The sequence below is a fragment of the Montipora foliosa genome, chromosome 5 (genome assembly GCF_036669935.1).
Source record: "Montipora foliosa isolate CH-2021 chromosome 5, ASM3666993v2, whole genome shotgun sequence".
Taxonomy (NCBI): Eukaryota; Metazoa; Cnidaria; class Anthozoa; order Scleractinia; family Acroporidae; genus Montipora; species Montipora foliosa.
Genome location: NC_090873.1, coordinates 1407263 through 1425357, shown reverse-complemented (window position 1 = coordinate 1425357; position 18095 = coordinate 1407263). Strand labels below are relative to the sequence as shown.

General features: G+C 37.8%; 2 protein-coding genes across 2 annotated transcripts in view; one reads left to right on the top strand and one right to left on the bottom strand.

Moving 5' to 3' along the window:
- The first annotated feature begins 436 nt into the window (after nucleotides 1-436).
- On the top strand, nucleotides 437-6267 carry LOC138004578 (epoxide hydrolase 1-like). Its single transcript, XM_068851130.1, has 4 exons — nucleotides 437-1891; nucleotides 2048-2142; nucleotides 5077-5326; nucleotides 5832-6267. Exons 1-4 carry the CDS (start codon nucleotides 1155-1157, stop codon nucleotides 6073-6075), a joined length of 1326 nt encoding a protein of 441 aa, XP_068707231.1. The 5' UTR covers nucleotides 437-1154; the 3' UTR covers nucleotides 6076-6267.
- A 1072-nt stretch (nucleotides 6268-7339) lies between these two features.
- The window catches only part of LOC138003319 (coiled-coil domain-containing protein 6-like), a 16762-nt gene continuing 6006 nt past the window's right edge, over nucleotides 7340-18095 (bottom strand). Inside the window, exons 4-8 of the mRNA XM_068849321.1 lie at nucleotides 16371-16474; nucleotides 13189-13349; nucleotides 12463-12619; nucleotides 10962-11166; nucleotides 7340-9591 (exon numbers count right to left, since the gene is read on the bottom strand). Coding sequence (XP_068705422.1) covers nucleotides 9523-9591; nucleotides 10962-11166; nucleotides 12463-12619; nucleotides 13189-13349; nucleotides 16371-16474 — 696 coding nt within the window. The 3' untranslated portion in view covers nucleotides 7340-9522. The remainder of the gene's footprint in view (nucleotides 9592-10961; nucleotides 11167-12462; nucleotides 12620-13188; nucleotides 13350-16370; nucleotides 16475-18095) is intronic.

Here is an 18095-nt window from a genome sequence, read left to right as displayed (position 1 = left end):
AAACGTCTGCTGATGCCTTAAACTACATCGAAACCCCCCGCTTCTGTTCCGTGAAAGACCTCAGAAATTGCGAATAAAGTCATTCTTTGATTCAAGAACAACACGAGTTTTCGACAGAGAAAGCTGCGATGAGCCTTATCCAGTTCTTCCTCCTCGGAACTGAGAAAATCGCGAAGGTTTCCCAAGGTTTGTACATTGTTCAACGGGAACATGTCGTATGGCACGGTTACTGTCACGTAAAAACACAAACACTTTGTTTGTCCGCGTGGAAACAACACTTTGTCGCATATCCTAATATTTGGTTGGTTCACAAAACTGCAATAATAAACAAATAAGTAAATCCCAAGGCAAAAAAAAAACAAAAAAGTTTTCGGTCGACTTCTGCTTCTTCTTCTACTTTATTAACACTTCAACACTTTCCTATCCAGAAGACATAAATCTTAAACAAGTTTCCTTGTTTTGAATTTTTGGTCCATTTCGGTCACGTACACGTGGGTTTTGCTTTTGATAGGAATTTAATCGCACATCTAATTATTTGGTGAGAAATTCCAAAAAGACCTCCCTTGTCTACACACCAAGAACCCTTCTTTACTCCTTTTTGGAGTCAAAGCGAAAATCCTTTGAAAATAATTCTTCTTTAAACGTGCCTTTTCTGACCGTGACAGAAACCGGAAGTAGAGGCAACAGGACGTCTCAATCACGTAGATCAAAAACTAGTGAAATGACGGCATGTATGACGGCATGTGAAATTTTCTACATCATAGAAAGTGAAAAAAGGTATTACTTTTAAGTAAACGGCAGCAAACAGTCCATTTAACGAAAATTTGATTTCTTCTTAAAAGAATAAGGTTGCGTGACATATCCTTAATCCCAGGCCTTTTTCCTGTTGTCAAACTCGCATACCCTGGGGCCTTGGTGCAGAATACGCTCGAAATTCCAACTAACGATCACATGGTACAACTCCAGCAAGCTCATTATTATTCTCCCACTGGGACATGAAAACAAAGGCAAGTCAAGGTTGACTGGTTCAGATCGCTTTGTTTTAATGTCCCAGTGGGAAAATAATAATTAATGAGCTTGCCCTCCAGCATGGCAGATTTTGTACCATGTGATCGTTAGTTGCAAAAGGCCTATTCTGCTTGGTGTGCATCAAAATGGGCTGCAAGACATTCTGTGCTGTTTTTGTTGTAATTGTAAGTGTATCTATTGTAGTATTTCCCATGTTACTTGGTCGGTATCTTAATCAAATTCCTGAAACTCCTCGACTGGATGAGCAACAGTGGTGGGGAAGGGGTCAGCTAACTGATCACAAAGACGACACTTCTATAAACCGAATGTACTTGAGTTTGTCCGACGAAATCCTTGTCGATCTCAAGGAGAGGTTGTCTAAAACCAACTTCTTCGAGAATCTTGAAGGCGTCGAATGGGAATATGGCATTGACCCAGGTTACATGAAGGCTGTAGTTGAGTATTGGAAGACAGACTTTGATTGGCGCAAACAGGAGGCTTTTATAAACACCTATCCCCATTACAAGACTAAAATAAGCGGAATCGAGGTCCATTTTGTGCATTATCAAGCTGAACTCAGAGAAGGCCAGCGAGAACTCGCCATCATGATGGTACACGGCTGGCCAGGATCCTTTTACGAATTCTATCAAGTCATCCCAAAGTTAATATCAGCATCAACAGACGAATATGCATTTTCAATTATCTGCCCTTCCATTCCAGGATTTGGTTTGTCAGAAGAGCCTCACAAACCTGGTTTTGATTCATTTGCTGCAGCAAGGGTTTTTAGCAAACTTATGAATCGCCTTGGTTATGACTCTTATTACCTTCAGGGAGGGGACTGGGGTAGTGCAATAACTAGCGCATTGGCAATTATGAATCCGAGGTAAGATTCTTTTTTCCAGCCCTTGTTGATAAAATTCTGTGGGACTATAAACCACTACAGCTAATTACAAAGAGAGTGACCACATAGTATCTGCAGTGATCTAAAATCTCAAAATGCTTCTTTTCACAGTTCATATTATGCTTGTCTTTTGTATAGTTGTCATGTTCACATCCTCTTAGGGATTAATATGAACTCAGCAAACGATCATATTGCAGTTGGCTTGATAGCTCAATTGGTAGAGCAAGGCACTGGTATCACATTCGCCATGGGATAAAATCCCATCCAAGCTTAAATTTTTCAGTCTTCCCTTTCATTCCAAATTATGATTGAAACATTCTTCTCCTAACTATACCAAGGATTTCTTTGTTGGGTATTCATGAGAATTTGGTGTTATATCAAGATCACACCTCTTAAGTTGATAATAATCTTCATTCTCAATACCTATCTGACTGACATTTCATTGAAACTGTGAAGAGAATTTACATATCAATGACTCCTGGGCATCAAAGGGTTAAGTAACGTTTGAAGTTACAATAATCTAAAAATCTCTCAAGGTTTCCACTGTTTTGGTTTGGCCTTGCAATATTAGTGGTCACTCCAATATTGAAGTTTGTTCTGTTGTGTGATCCCCCTCCTTCCCAAACCCACCTGGTGATGAACATAAAATCAAGTAAACTATACATAAGGAGACGCAGAATTGATCTTGAGATGGTAGCTAGATGGATAGATTGTTTGATAGTTATATAATAACCCAAGTGATTCTCACATTTTGATTGGTTCTTGCCTATGATCTATTAGAGGACAGACGCAAATTGACGTCACCTTCAGCTTTTAAAAGAATAAACTCGGCTATCGCCTCGTGTGCCCCTTTTTTGTTCTTACCACATTTAGACATCATCTGTGATCTATTACTGAACAGATGCACGGTAACATGGAATCTATTCTCTCAAATAGCTAGCTAGATAGATAGATACCGGGTACATACAAGTGAAAAACATGAAAATCACATTGTGCCGTCGTGCAATTAAGGGTTAATTTCACTTGTATTTTCAAAGTTTCCAATTGCAGTTTTGTGAGAACTTTGAAAATACATGTGAAATTAATCCGTAATTGCCCTCTGGCCCATGCAATTACATATACTTAGTAAACTATATCCAAAAACAGTGGATAGCATTGAAGGCGCACTCCGATTGGCTACTCAAACTCCAAATATCCTTTGCTATTCACTTCTGAGAAATTTGTAATCATTTGCAGGAATAGATGAGTACACTGTATACATATAAAATTAATCATCTTTTTGTGTTATATTATCTCACTGTTTTGTGTATAAAACATCTATTCACCTCAGTGTTGGTGGCTAGTGGTGGATATTTACCTTGGTGCTTCGTGACTCTGTGAATAGTTGTTAATTATCCTTCACTGCTTACGAGCCAGAAGGCCCATCAGGCTGGCGCTTATCTCCGGTTTCCGTAGCATGAAGCGACTAGGAGTATTTCTTCTCCCCCCTGGATGGGATGCTAGTCCATCGCAGGGTTACCCCCAGCATTTCGCCAGTACCCATTTATACACCTGGGTGGAGAGAGGCACCGTGAGAGTAGAGTGTCTTGCCCAAGAACACAACACAATGTCCCCGGCCTGGACCCGAACCCCAACCACTCGATCCGGAGTCGAGCACACTAACCATGAGGGCACCGCGCCTCCCACATTAATTATCCTTAATCAAGGCATAATTATTATTCTTGTAAAACTAGATACATATCTGTGTGAACTCAGGCGTTCCTAATGTCCTGAATTGTCATGAAAATCAAAGGAAAAGAAATACAGTATAGATGTTGGTTAGATTATTATTTAGGTTAGACTGATGGCAGTGATTCTCGTTATGTTCACTCATAAATGTTTGCTCCTAAAATGATTTTTGGTAAAGTTCACAGACTTACCTGTTCCAAAAACACTCAACATCTTTTAGTGTGGGTCTACCGTGAATCGTGTGTGCATTTGTATGTGGTTTGAGCACATTAGACACCATCTTCATGCTTACTTTCAACAATGCCATTATTTTCTTTCAATGCCATATATACACGTACATGTTGGCTTAAACTTCACGCATGTGCCATAAAAGATGAATCAGCCATTGCACAACCATGGCACCCATGTATGCGCTTTGGTTAACTTCAGGCATATGCTTTACAAGTTTGAGTGCAGTTTGTGACTGAATGCAAAAAAGGGAAGTTGAAACCTTGGAAGTTTCCCCTAGAAAGCCCGAGTAATTATGGCCATTACATGATGTCTTAAAAGATCACAATAAGTTGAATAATTTGCACATCCCGTTTCCTGTTCTCTCACATCTTTGTCAAACAAAGAATATTTTGAAACACTGTTGAATTTAAAAGTATGCATTATTTAACTTTTAAATACAAAGAAAGTAACAGAAATGGTAATATGAACTAACGGGGACATAGTTTTTCAGTGAGGTATTAACCCATTGACTCCCAGGGGTTCCCCATTGACGAGTAAATTCGTCTGGCATTAGATAGAGTAAAAAAAAAACTGGCCGGTTTGGGTCGGTTTGGACGTCAATGGGTTAAGGTGGCTCAAACCGGTTTCAACCATCTGGAGAGAATTTGTTATAACAAAGATTAACTCTACAACACTGTTTCACTTAATGGCAATGTTATAGTATCATATGAAAATATATAAAAATTGTTTAACAGGCCAGCTTTCAGATAGATGTTAAAGTTACCAGTAAGCTGTCAAAGTCACTACAGCATTGCCAACAAAATAAGACCTTCATGTTTGCACCTTATGTTAATTTTTATTTTATTTTAGAAGTTTCTAAAAAGGACAAGTGCAGCAGTATAACATTATTGTACACTACAAGACAACTTTACAGTCTTTAGTGAGATATTTACATGTAATCCCTGGTTCAACTTCCCAGCTGCACTTGTAAATAGCCAACTGGTTTGCCTCAGGCCAGTTGGGATTCTTAACAGTTGTTGTTGTTGTTCTGTTCTGTTGTTTCGTTGAATCATTGGCCCTGAAAAGCCCCTATGGGGAGCGGTCAATTCAGTATGTATTGTATTGTATTGTATTGTATTGTATTGTATGTAAGGACAGTGTTTGTTGGTTATTCAGGTCCTGTGTTTTTGAAAGAAATCTGATAAATGAATGAATGTCTTCATTTCCAGCAACTCGGCCACACTCTGTGGGCTTAGCTCTCAATGACTCACCTGCTGGTCTTGCGGCATACCTTTTAGAGAAATTTGCTGTGGGGAGTGGCTGTCAGACCACTGATACTGTGATGTGTCTGGAATCTTGCTTTTCCAAAGATGATCTGTTAACAAACTTAATGATCTACTGGGTAACTCATTCTATAACCTCTTCAATCAGACTTTATTATGAAGCTATGCACAGTCCAAATGTTCAGAAGGTGACAAGGTTTGTGAAGTGCTTTTTAACTTTGTAGGAACATGTTCTAGTTGCTGTGAAAAATTAGGCTGTGATATCAAGTCATAATTTGAAGCAAATAAGACTTTTTTTAGGTGTTGGTATTAAGTTCATCTTAATACATAGAGACAGCCTGCATTCTTTCACTAATACAAACATACATGTGCCTGTACATGTACATTTTTTTCCAAACTAAGGATTTGAATCAGTATGTACTTAATGTATGGACTATAACTTTTACATTCAGTTCATGCATTTTGTTGTACAGTTTGATCAAGGACCATAGTCTGACTTTTTTCTTGATAGTGAACATTTAAGCAAAGAGAGATTGAGTTCCCACTGCCACACTTGTTATACATCGTAAATTAAACAATGGCTATGCGTTAAGAAAGTTAGCCCTGAATAGCTAACTCTGAATCCAATGGGCACGCTCTCTATTTCTTTTCGCTATATTTTTTTTATTCAACTGTATTTTGGTGGTCATTCATTTTCCTAGGATTCCCATCACAGTTCCCACAGGACTTGCCGATTTTCCTCATGAGGGATTCCCGTTGCCTGAAGCTTTTGCTCACAAAATATTTCTTGATATAGTACAGTTTTCTGAGATGCCTCGTGGAGGACATTTTGCTGCCTTTGAGGAGCCAGAGCTGTTTGCCAATGATGTTATCAAGTTTGTTGAGAAGGTTGAAAAGCAAATCGCAGTGAAAACAACTGAATGGGCCAGCAAGACAGAATCTTAGTACTTAAATCTTTGTGTTGTCTACCTCTTACACTTGCAGCAGAAATGTGACTGACTAGAAATAGGCATTCTGGCTCAAACCAAACTTTCTCTTTTCTCATCTTGTCAAATACCTCTTCTTGTCTGATGACAAGGTCAGGAGTGAGGCTGTGCCTCAATTCCATGATTGTTATTAAATTTTGCCCAACACTTACTCTTACTTTCCTTTAAAATCTCCTTTTGACAGTGCTAAAGTTATGTTGGCTACAGCAATATAAAAAAAAAACAACAATTCATCTGACCTTAAAAAGCAATGAGAAATCATTTTTCATATTGTTCAGGATGTTGGCATCTATGTCCTTAGCCAAAATAACGTTATGTAAGTAGTAGTTAGTAGCTGTGCTTAGTTCTAAACCTAAACCAAATACAGGCTTCACTTTTCCATTTGCCAATAGAAATTTGATTCACTGATGCAGGTTAACCAACAAATACAGTCAGAAATTGCCATTTTAAATTCACTTTAATTTAGATACAATAAATTTTTAAGTAAAACAATAATAATTATTTTATACACCAATACATTTAGTTCTTAATCTGAAGACAATACCAGTTTCATAAGAAAGTCAGTATGTCAAATGACTTTATAAACTCCAAGTAGCCTAAAGGCTCCTTGCAAACCACTGATACTCAAGTGTTTTTAGGAAATCGAGTAGTGACTAAAAATGCTTACAGTGGCAGCAAATTGCTATACTGCATTTTTCTGAATACTATCAAATTCAACTAACAGCTTTGGAGCGGTTTTCAATCAAGTGGTTAAGACAAAAACAGGTTTATAGACCGAATGCATAAATGGCAACCAAAAAAATTTTCTTTTGTCTTTGTGCTAATTAGACCCACTAGCCTCGTTAGAACGGACAAAATACAAAAGAAATGTTACTTTAGATCGAGGCTAGTTGGTGTAATTAGCACAAAGACAAAATAATTTTTTGGCCGCCATTAATGCATTCTGGTTATGGCAGCTGGGGCACATGATCAATAGACACTGACTGGCACTAATTGGGAACACAGAGGGAAGCTTTAAGGCCCCTGTGTTTTTCGAACTAAAAAAAATCCACAAACTTTTAAAAGATGAATGCAACTCAAAACAGATGAAATAGAGATGTTTAGCATAAGGCCACGATGTATGTAAATGATCTGTTATTAGTGGACTTAGCGGAAATACCCAGGGGATCTGTTTGTATTTGAAAGGAAGTTATTCGAGCATATATCGTGTTTGCGATATGTCGTGTTTTGCAAGTAATTTTTTGAGCTGCGTGTTCAGAAACTTAAAAAAACACTGGAAAGCCAAGGTATCGAAAACGTGCTGGAACTTTGGCCAAAAAAAAAAAACGAAGAGGTTTTTCCCCATAACTAAGTGCAACTTAAAAAAAACGGTGTATGAAGAATTGGTTGATTTTAGTTTCATTGTTTTTGACATCCAACTTTTGACATTTGCTCGACATTTTGTCTTCAAAAATATAAAGCTCACCTCACTCTCTCTCATTTTTCCCCAAATCTCCTGGGTATTTCCACTAAGTCCACTAATAACAGACATTTACATACATCATGGCCTTATGCTAAACATCTCTAATAAGCTGCTACAACTCTTAGAAACAATTTAGAAAAATTGGGCCAACATTTTCAAAAGCTTTCTGACCAACTAGCAAAAGCATGTTGAATGCATGACATAGTTCCTTTATAAGACAATCAAACAAGCCAATCACAATGCAAAGCAGCTGACTCCGAGCGTGGGAAAACACATACTAGTGCTCATGCTCTCAACACCATAATTTGAGTTGCAGTGTCCTCATACAAGTAAATATTCTTAAAAATTGAAATCAAAATGTTGGGACTGGTATACAATCATACAAAAATAACTTCATATAAATTATTTAAAAAATGCTTGAGAGCAAATTGCACTCTGTTTTGTCTGTATTGTGGATTGGCAAAGAATGTTCCAGTAGGAGGAGTTGTACAATACATAACTAACATAATTTTGTAATTACTTTCAACACTCAAATGAAAATCGCTCTTAACGCTTATAGTCTGCCAGGGTGACACTTTTAATGTTACATGAATATGCATAATGACCTGCAAACATACCCACGTGGACATATGTAACACTCTGGTAAGTACCTAATCTAAGGAATATGTAATTAGAGTTAAATGTCACACTACTTGTGTTTTAACCACGAAAACGGCTGACATTCTTTAGACAATGCTTTCAAATAAGTACATCTCTGCAAACGTTATTTTAAAGATTTTCCAAGTGGAAAACAACGAAAAACCTATGACCAAAGCCAAAACAAATTGTCACAAACATCAACTTCTAAATGTATTCTGACCAGGGGCAATTTTATTTTCATCAACTCAGTTGATACTACTTTATCTAATCTCTCTCAGTAACTATTTGGAGAAACTGTTTCCAAAAGATCAATGAATTTCAGCAACTGAGTCAAAATACACAAGAAAAGATTTCCCACTGCAAAACAACATACATCACATTGTATGATCAAACTGCAAATATCAATTTTGAGGAAAATTCTTTAACAAACTCCCACAAAAACAGGAATGAAGTCGATAAGCCTAGTTTTGGGGGAAAAATACATGAAAAGAAAAATAACCAAAAAATTGCATGGTACAGCATAGAGTTTTAAATAAGTGAAAAACTGTGTAAATACCCCATTCACACCAACAAGACATGTTTAATTTAACTGGGTTTCACAAAATGAAAATCAGTCATAGAAAAATGAAGGACTGGCTTTTACAAGAGATTCAGGAAAGTTGTAGTGAACAAATATCAATATACCCCAGTACATGGTTTAAAAGGAAAACACTTTAAAAGCGTGTTTAACTAAACATGTTTAACCCTTTGACGTCCAAACCGGCCTAAACCGGCCAGACTCAGTATTTTACTCTGTCTAACGCCAGATGATTTTACTCATCAATGGGGAACCCCAGGGAGTCATTGGGTGAAAACATGGTCAAGGTTTGGTGTGAACGAGGCATTACTAGATACCTTTCTTCACAAAGTCATAAACCTTTAAATTTTTGTGCTTCACTTCTATTTCGACTGAATGGTTTTAACAATCTTTTCGAGCACAGAAAAAAGTTTAAAACAACTACCTATGTTTAAAATCCAATAATATTATTATTGTTCTGTTAATAGCGCACAACAAGTTTGAATTATTATGCATCTTTTCCATAGAGGCAAAATCAATGATTACGGTCATTTGGTAATCAAGAAATCAGTCTTAAAGCAACTGTATGACCAAACCAAATCACTTCCAAGTAAGCCACATAATCTGTAACCAACGGCCATTAATGTAATGCCTTTTTTGAGACCAATGACGATGACAAAGGATACTACGGTATCTTCTTCTCCACACCAGTTAATTTCATCTCACAATTCGTTTGAGACCAGTGTGCTTTAAGATCCTGAGGAGGGCCTGGGTCCATGAGATGACCCACTTGGAGAGTGGTAGGTCCGCTGTCCTCTCTGTGAAGCAAGAAAAACCGTTGAGTGAGACACAAGTGGTGTGTAGTATATGTAGTGTATTTAATGATCAGTCATATTACCAATTACTGTTAAATACTCAACCATTACCAGTAGATTTTAAAATAATTTTATAACCCACACCTCCCTATATATACACGCAGTGGCATGTGTTTAATACAAAATTAACAGATTACCCACGGGTAATTGGTCGGAAATTAAAGTATCTATTCACATCAAGAGGCAAACCCCTCAGGGGCCACTTCAGCCTGTACTTTAAATTGAAGGACTGGAGAAGTTCACTCTTAAAGGACAATCCTTTTTTTATCGATTCATAGAAAGTTCATGAGGAGAACAGCTTTTAACCAAAATTTCAATCTTAAAATAGCTTTATAACCTTGTGAAATCCTTGTTAAAAATACACACATGCAAGCTGCACCCTTGGATTATACGTGACATCAACGAGCTCAGCTGATCCTACTTTTCTCTCGGAAAATGTGAACAACATGAATGGTGTTTTGTCCCGTGTGACCTATTTGAGCAATTTTTATGTTGCTGACACAATTTTTATGTTGTGTTCAAGCTTCCCAAAAAACTTCAGGTTGAGCTCAAGGACATCAGGGGCAAGGCTGGCACAGTCGGTTAGTGCACAGCCTTTGTGCAAGAGGTCCTGAGTTCGATCCCCGGGTCTCACGTCCTTGTTTTGACTTCTTTCCTTTCAGTGTAGCTTAATTAACTTCAAATACCAGTAAGATGGAGCACTGATGGAGAGGGGGGGGAGTAAAATGAGCGCACCGTCGACCTCTGGTTTGTCAGTTGAATTACTGTTACGAGTTATCAATGTTAATAAAATATGGTTGCTTTACTTTACCGGTACTTTACTTTACTTTACAAATAATCCAAGATGGTGGCCAGCATATGTGTATTTTTAACAAGGATTTCACAAGGTTATGAAGCTATTTCAAGATTGTCATTTTGGAGTGAACTTCTCCTTAAAAGTGAGACTACTTGTGAAACTTTAAACCTATTTAAAAGAAATTCTATGCATTTGGACGCCATTAAAAATATGCCAAAAGCAATCCAAGTGTTTGTCCTCCAGCATGGTGTCTGCCATTGCTTAACATCAAATCTTACTGATGACACAAAAATTCTTATGCTACAGTTTTGTTTTACATAGCGGGGCAAGTTTCCGAAGCGCAAGGAGTGCGACACTAGATTTCACATCAAGTGGGTTGGTTAGGTCAATTGCTACCTGCCCCCGGCAAAAGACGGTTGAAGAGACTTGGAGGCTTGGAATTCATAGTATCATGGTTCATTTGAAACAATTCAAGCCTCCTTTCCAGCGAAAATATTTTTGGCAGCAAAAACCCTACCTGGACAGACTGAGTGGGAGGCGATGAACTCGCAGAGGAATGGGACCCACTCAGCTTCTCATTGGAAGGATACCTGGGCATGCGTGGTGATGGCGGTGTGAAGCCATGGCCTGGTGATATGGGCCTGTTGGCACCAAGAGGAAGGGGGCTGGATGAGGTACGGTCTCGATGTGAAGTACCGTGAGAGGTCATCTCGTTGAAGTGCCTACAAGAAAGAGAAAACACTGGGTCCAATACACAGGTTTCCACTTTGAAAGCTAAGAAACAACAGTGATGTAAAGAGGGCAAGATGACAACGTTTTCTCATGAAACTATTTTGCATTTCAAAAGAACCTTTTAGTGAAAAGTCAATCAATCATGTAATGTTACAAAAAACAAATATTCCACCTGTTAACACAGGAGAAAGCTCTATGCATAATTATATAGTAGGCTCAATAATGCACAGTTTGATTGGTTGTCACCAAGGATCTATTACAGGACAGATGCATACATAGCTGATTCCATGTTACATTACATCTGTTCAGTAATATGCGACAGAAGACGTCAAAATGTGGTAAGCACATTAGTAGCACACTCGGGTTTATGTTCTTACCACAATATGATGTCATCTGTGATCTGTTACTGAACAGACACACGGAAACATGGAATCTACTTGTTGATTTGATTTCACCTTTTTTGAGATCAACTAAAAGATGACATACTTTCGCAGTAAACATTAAAGTGGTACTACGACCAAAAAAACATTTCTTTTTTTTCTTTGGATTTCAAAACTATGTTAACTAAACACTAACTGACCCAAGTTTTAAGTTCTGATTTTAAAGAGACACCTGTTTATTTTAACTGGAATTTTCTTATTTATTGGTCCACCATTACTAACTCTGGAATCTTGAGAGAGCTGGGTCGAAGAGAAAATGACGTCAAAGACTCACTAGTTTAAGAATGCAATGCGTGTATACGCGGCCGAATTAATATGCAGCACGGGAGTTTCGGGCTTTCAGACTTTTAAACCCGTGTTTTGCATATGTAATAAATTGCGTTTACTCGCTGAAATTTTAAGCTAGTGAGTAAATGACGTCATTTTCTCTAGATCCAACCCTCTGAGGTCCAATCGGCCAGTTTTGAACTGAGTAATGGCGGGCCGTGAAATCCAAAACTTACACTCAAAATAAACAGCCTTTGGAAAAAACTCAAAGCTCAAAATTTTGCCAGTTAGGTGTCAAGCAAACACGCTTTCAAAATCTGAAGAAAAAAAGGAAATGATTTTTTGATCATAGTACCACTTTAAAATAGAATGAAGTCAGCATCCTCTCAGAAGTAAGAAAATTTTCAAGAGCCTTTCACTGATCACAGAAACGTTCCTGACACCGCTTGGAGATATAAAAAAATCTGTTTCCATTTGGCAATCTTCGGAACGTCTTGAAATCTGTTCGGTGATCACTGGAACCTATCGTTGATTACAAAAAGCTCAAGTAGATTCCCGTATTGTTAGTACTGTACCTACCTTTCATCATCCATCTCAAGACTTGACTCGCTCTCTGACAGCTGCCGACTGAGCGCTTCTCTTCTTTCCATTTCTCGCAGAAGTTTCCTCTGCAGTCTGATGTTCTCTTCTTTGATGTGTCTCTCTTCCTTTGCATAGGCTGTCATCTTCTCGCAATCTAAAGCAATTAAAAACAGTCCCTTATTTTGTTATGCGTGTAAATTATGCAAGTAATGTTACTGTAAGAAACAATCTTCATCAGAAAAGTTGGAACACTTTCATCAACTTTCTTTTGTAAAGATGCTGGGGGTGGTGCAACAGAATGCCCTACAAATTCAACATCAACCAGAGAAAGAGGGGGTGGGGATAATTTTGTGACTGCCGCCTTGCAATTGATCAGAAATGTCTAGTGCCAACTAGTTTTGGAGCCGAACGTAATTAAGAGAAACTAAATTGAATGCAACTATCTTGCATTCATTAAGTTTACCGTGCTCGGTATCGTTGGATTGTCCTTAAGATATGAAAGGTTTAAGCAGAATAATGGGGGCTTTCTGCAGGTACCAGAAAGCATTGTGTTTTTGGTCTCTCAGGATTATTTTGTTATCTGTCTTTGTTTCTTTTGTTTTACATAATTTGTGCTCCGGTACCTGCAGAAGCTGCCGAATAATGTAAATTCAAGTAACTTTTGGGTTTCAAAAGTCACTGAAGATTACTTTGCTCCCAGAAAATTCCTTTTATCATACTTACAATCTGCCTCAGACTGGGCCAGCTGCTGTCTTAATCTTCTGATTTCTTCCCTCAGTGATGTGATATGTGATGCCAAATCACCAACAGCATCTTCTCCATCCCGGAAGTGTCTGGGGGATGGTGGCTCAGACATCGGCTCTTCTAGTTTCTCTTGCAACATCCTATTTGGGAACAAAGCTTTGATCAATAATTAATTACACATAAATTACTGGGTAGAATTGGGAGGCCACAAATTAATGAACTGTTCAAATCAATGTTGGGCAATCTATGAGAAAATGGAGCTCTGGAACAGCAGAAGCTATGACCTTCTGATAGAAGTTCTAGCTAAAGCTCTATCACAGCACAAGCAACATGAAACTGCCAGATGACAAAAGTTATAATGCCACACACACCAAAGAGAGAAAAAAATATGATCATAACACATGTAATGTTTTACTTAAAATACTTCAAAAACATAAATACTTAATGAACAAAACAGCCCATCAGATCAAGCTGATAAAACCTTACGTGTCTAAGCTTTAAAAACTGACAAACTAGTCCTAATTAGAATTCTTTGTCTGAAGCATACTAACAAGACATCTCTAAGCTAATTTTCTCCTCTCACAATTCTTGGTTTTCACGTGACGTCATCAATATTCTAAAATGTAAAATCACTGAGCCCCGGAGTTTTTAGCTTTCTTTGGTCATTAAACATGCTAAATATATTTCCTTTTGAAGGTTTTCAGTTCGATAGCAAACTTCGTTTTTATAGTAGGGCATTTTGAAATTCAGTGTTTTCACGCCACAGGATATCAAGATGGCCTAGAGAATGTGTGAAGTATGCTTGAAAAAAATTACTCATTCAGTGATTTTTAGAAATCTAAACTGTTGTGGTATTGTGAAAAGTGTTAATGTGAATATCTGCTAGCTCAAAAGGGCGAACGGGTCGATTTTTATAGCAGAATTGAATTCCAGATGTTTTGATTGATTTCCGGCCGCCATTACTGTGTCCCTCTCCAGGACACAACTATGGCGTTTCCATACTGAGCTCTATAAATCTGTGTAAAACATTTTGACGGCTAACTTGAGTACGATACATCGCAAAGACCTGAGACTCGGCAAAGTAGATAAGCTATTAATCTCCTATAATATCACCAATTCTTGACTGTTTTTATGCAATAGTTTTGATTTTATTTTTTCGTTACGTGACAGTGAAAACCAGCAATAGCCCATTTCCAAGTTGCTGCATGCCTCAGTTTAAAACGAGTCCTGATGCACAACCACTCAAATGGAAATGAGTTGCATTTTGTTCTTATGCAAATCAAACTCATTTCCCTTACAATAGTTGAGCATCAAGACTCACTTCGAAACTGAGACAAACAGCAACTCAGAAATGGCCCATTTGAACCTTTGTTCAGACACCTGAGGTACGTGCTTTTCGCGGAATGTTTTTGAAGCCGTTGAATAAACTCACAGGTTGAGTTTTATAGGATCTTAAACCCATGGTGCTTTTTAAAGGGACATCTATTTCCTCTCTGCTTTTTCATAAGAGACAAGTGTCTCTTCTCTCTTTTTTTAATCTTGATTTTGTTCGCCGCTCCTTTTATTTCTGCCACTCACTTTTTTTTTTTTGCCACTCATTTTTTCCTGCAGCTCAATTTTTCTTTTGCCGGTCACTCGAATTTTTCTGTTTTTTTTTTCTCGCTTCATTTTTTGGCTAACCCTAGGCTTAAAAACCAACTTTTAGTTAGACCTAGGGTTAGCCAAATTGAAGGTTTTGGGTTACTTCCTTCATTTTCAAGTCTTAGGGTCTCAGGGGTCTTGGGGTCTTTGTTTTCAAGATACCCTTTTTTTTCCTGCTGCTCACCACTTTTTACGGCTGTTCAAAAAAAGTGAGCAGTAAATAAAAGTAGGAAATTGAGCAGCAGAACAAAATGAGCAGCAAAAAAAAGGAGAGCAGCAGAAAAAAATTTTACACACATGTATGTCAGGAATGTTCTTTGTGTCCAATAATACGTCCGAAATCCACACGCTAAACCACAGTGGAGTGTTAACTGTGGTTTGCGCAGCAAAATTGTGCCGGGTTTAGATTTTCCAGGTACATGTAATTCATTAAATTTGTGTTTGAGACTATTCATAAAGAAACAGGCCAGTGCATGTATACAGTGTATGTCCTTTCACCAATCAGGGCTCCATTTAAACTAGCTCTGCTAAATTGGATGCCCCTGGATAAATATTGAATTAAATGGAAAATCACTGGCGCCGATCATGTGGTGCTGTCACAAATACCTGTATTGTAACCATTCTTCAGTTTGCGGTTTTATGTCTTAGGTGTTCACGTTTTCCCAGTCACACTGTAACACCCGATAAAAATCTCCTGAACATTATTAAACAGTACAAAGAAATCTAAAAGATAGACATCATCCAGGGTAGGTTTGATTCGCACTCAACATCATGAATATTATTATTTTTTTTTTAAATGTGGTTCTCTACTCTGCTCCCAGACATTTTGCTCTGAGTACTCCCCTCTCATAAAAACTCATGAATGTGATTGGATTCCACGTGATTTGATTTTCAGTGCTCAGATAGATATGCTCAAGACTAAAGTGCTGCTCTGACCAAAAAATCAATAATAATATTCTCCTTTTTCTTTGGATTTCACAACAAACTTTAACTAAACACTATGTAACCCAAATTTTAAGCCTTGAATTCAAAAAGACACCTGCTTTTTTTAACCAGAATTGTTTCATTTAATGGTCCACCATTACTAATTTTAAAATCTTGATAGAGCTGGATCGAGGAAAGAATGACATCAAAGACTCACTAGTTTAAGAATGCAATGCATGTGAATGCGGCTGAATTAATATGCGGCACAGGAGTTTCAGGCTTCGCATGTATAATATGCTGCATTTACACGCTGCAATTTAAGCTAACCTGAATGAAATAATGATGTCACTTTTCCCTAAATCCAACCATCCGAGGTCGAATCAATCAGTTTTGAACATGAGTAACAGTGGACCATGAAATCCAAAACTTACACTCAAAGTAAGCAGCATTTGGATAAAAATCAAAGCTCAAAATTCTGACAGTCGGGTGTTAAGCAAAAATACATTTAAAATCTAACGAAAAAAGGAAGTGATTTTTTTATCACAGTGTCACTTTTAAAATACAGTGATCATTATCGCTAAATATCAGTAAGAAACCTCTTCTCTGCTTCCAATCTGTCCATTCTTTTCCACAATCGGTTGACCAGCAACTCTTGCTCTTGCTCCAATGTATTCTCCAGGTCAACTTTCTCTTTCCTCAGCTGATAAAAACATGTTTTGTTAGCTTTATTGAACAAACAGTAATTATAAGAGTAGTTTTAGGTAATCTTAACTTGAAACATACACACTTAAGAAAGCAGAACATTAGAGCTAGTTTCATCGTTCACTGCATACTCGACATTTGGGATGGTTGACTCAGGAGTCACGTCTAGAGAATAATATTTATCTTCCCCCATCTTGGTTCAAGTCAGGTTTTAGGAACCTGATGTAAATGCATTCCTTGATCCCATGTTCAAGCCTGCATACCTCTCTATCCAAGATACTGGTATTCAGAATGAAGAATGCAGCAATAAAATACAATACAATTTATTAGTTTCTCCCTTAAGGGTTTTCCAGAACTAATTTACTACTATTAAGTTACATTTGCATACTGATATTAATCATGAAAATTTCCAACAATGCATAAATTAGAAACAAAGTTCACAACAAATATTAAGGTAAAGATTTCAGTGTCTTCTTGAAAAGGCTGAATGACTGGCAATTTTTACTGTGATGGCTCAATTCATTCCCGGACCAGCATTTTGCAGTGTGATAAAAAAGGAGCATTGAGCAAAGGACATTCTACATGTACATGTATACTTGTTCACGTTAACCCCCTGACTTCTGGTGGCGGGACTTAACAGATTTTACTATGTCCAACGCCAGACGATTTTAGTCATCAATGGTAGCAGTTCAGGAGTCAATCAGGGTTTGTACTGTCTTAAGCTCTTCAAATTCCATAACTTTTTCCACCACCTTTTCTAGCTTTCCATAACCTACAGGTCCTTATTTTAGGACATTTTCTGACATAACTCACTTCAAATTTGAATAAATTAACAAGGTCTTTTGTTTGATGGAAACTGTCTTTATTTAATTTTATCCTTGCTTTGACAGCAGCAATGATTAATCTACCAGTTATAATTATAATTTTCATGACTTTCCTTGACCGACCATAAAACTCCTTGACTTTCCAGGCCTGGAAAATGAAATTCTTAAATTCCATGACTTTCCAGGTTTTCCATGACCCGTACAAACCCTGTCAATGGGTTCACAACCTCTGCATCAACTCTAAAGCTACATGTCCCCATTAACCCAATGACTCCTGGTAGTAGACTTAACTCCAGACGATTTTACTTGTCAATGGGAGGAGGTTCAGAAGTCAATGGGTTAAGATGGCCTTGTGGTAGACTGCTAGCAGTCCTTTGAACCACCCCCAGTCAGTTGAACCACCCCCTTTATTCACGCAAGCAAACTGAGGGGAGAATGGGAATAGAGCGAGATGTGGGGACTGCACGTTTTTCTGTGGCCGAGGCGTTCATAATTTCTCATTGCACCAGCAATCTTGTCAGATTGTGTTTTGATCTCCCCTGGGAAAATATAAGCATGATATGGCTTTTGTGGTAGATTTTGATTATTTATCCCTTCAAATGCATAAGATTGAACCCAAACAAGAGCAGCTTGCAGTCAAAGCTCTGCTATCAGGAAATTTCTGGCTGTGCTACCTACTGGTTTTGGCAACGCTATTATTTATGAGAACTTTGTCCTCTTAAAAAGATATGAGTGACCCAACTCAAATGCCATCGATTGTGGTAATTGTTCCTTGTCGCAGCATCACTGAAGACC

Excerpts from the sequence above, each read along its gene's own strand:
- LOC138004578 (XM_068851130.1), top strand. The coding sequence starts at position 1,155 with ATGGGCTGCAAGACATTCTGTGCTGTTTTTGTTGTAATTGTAAGTGTA. Across the intron at positions 1,892-2,047 it reads TTGGCAATTATGAATCCGAG|TTGTCATGTTCACATCCTCT; the intron begins GTAAGATTCTTT and ends TCTTTTGTATAG. Across the intron at positions 2,143-5,076 it reads ATTGGTAGAGCAAGGCACTG|CAACTCGGCCACACTCTGTG; the intron begins GTATCACATTCG and ends CTTCATTTCCAG.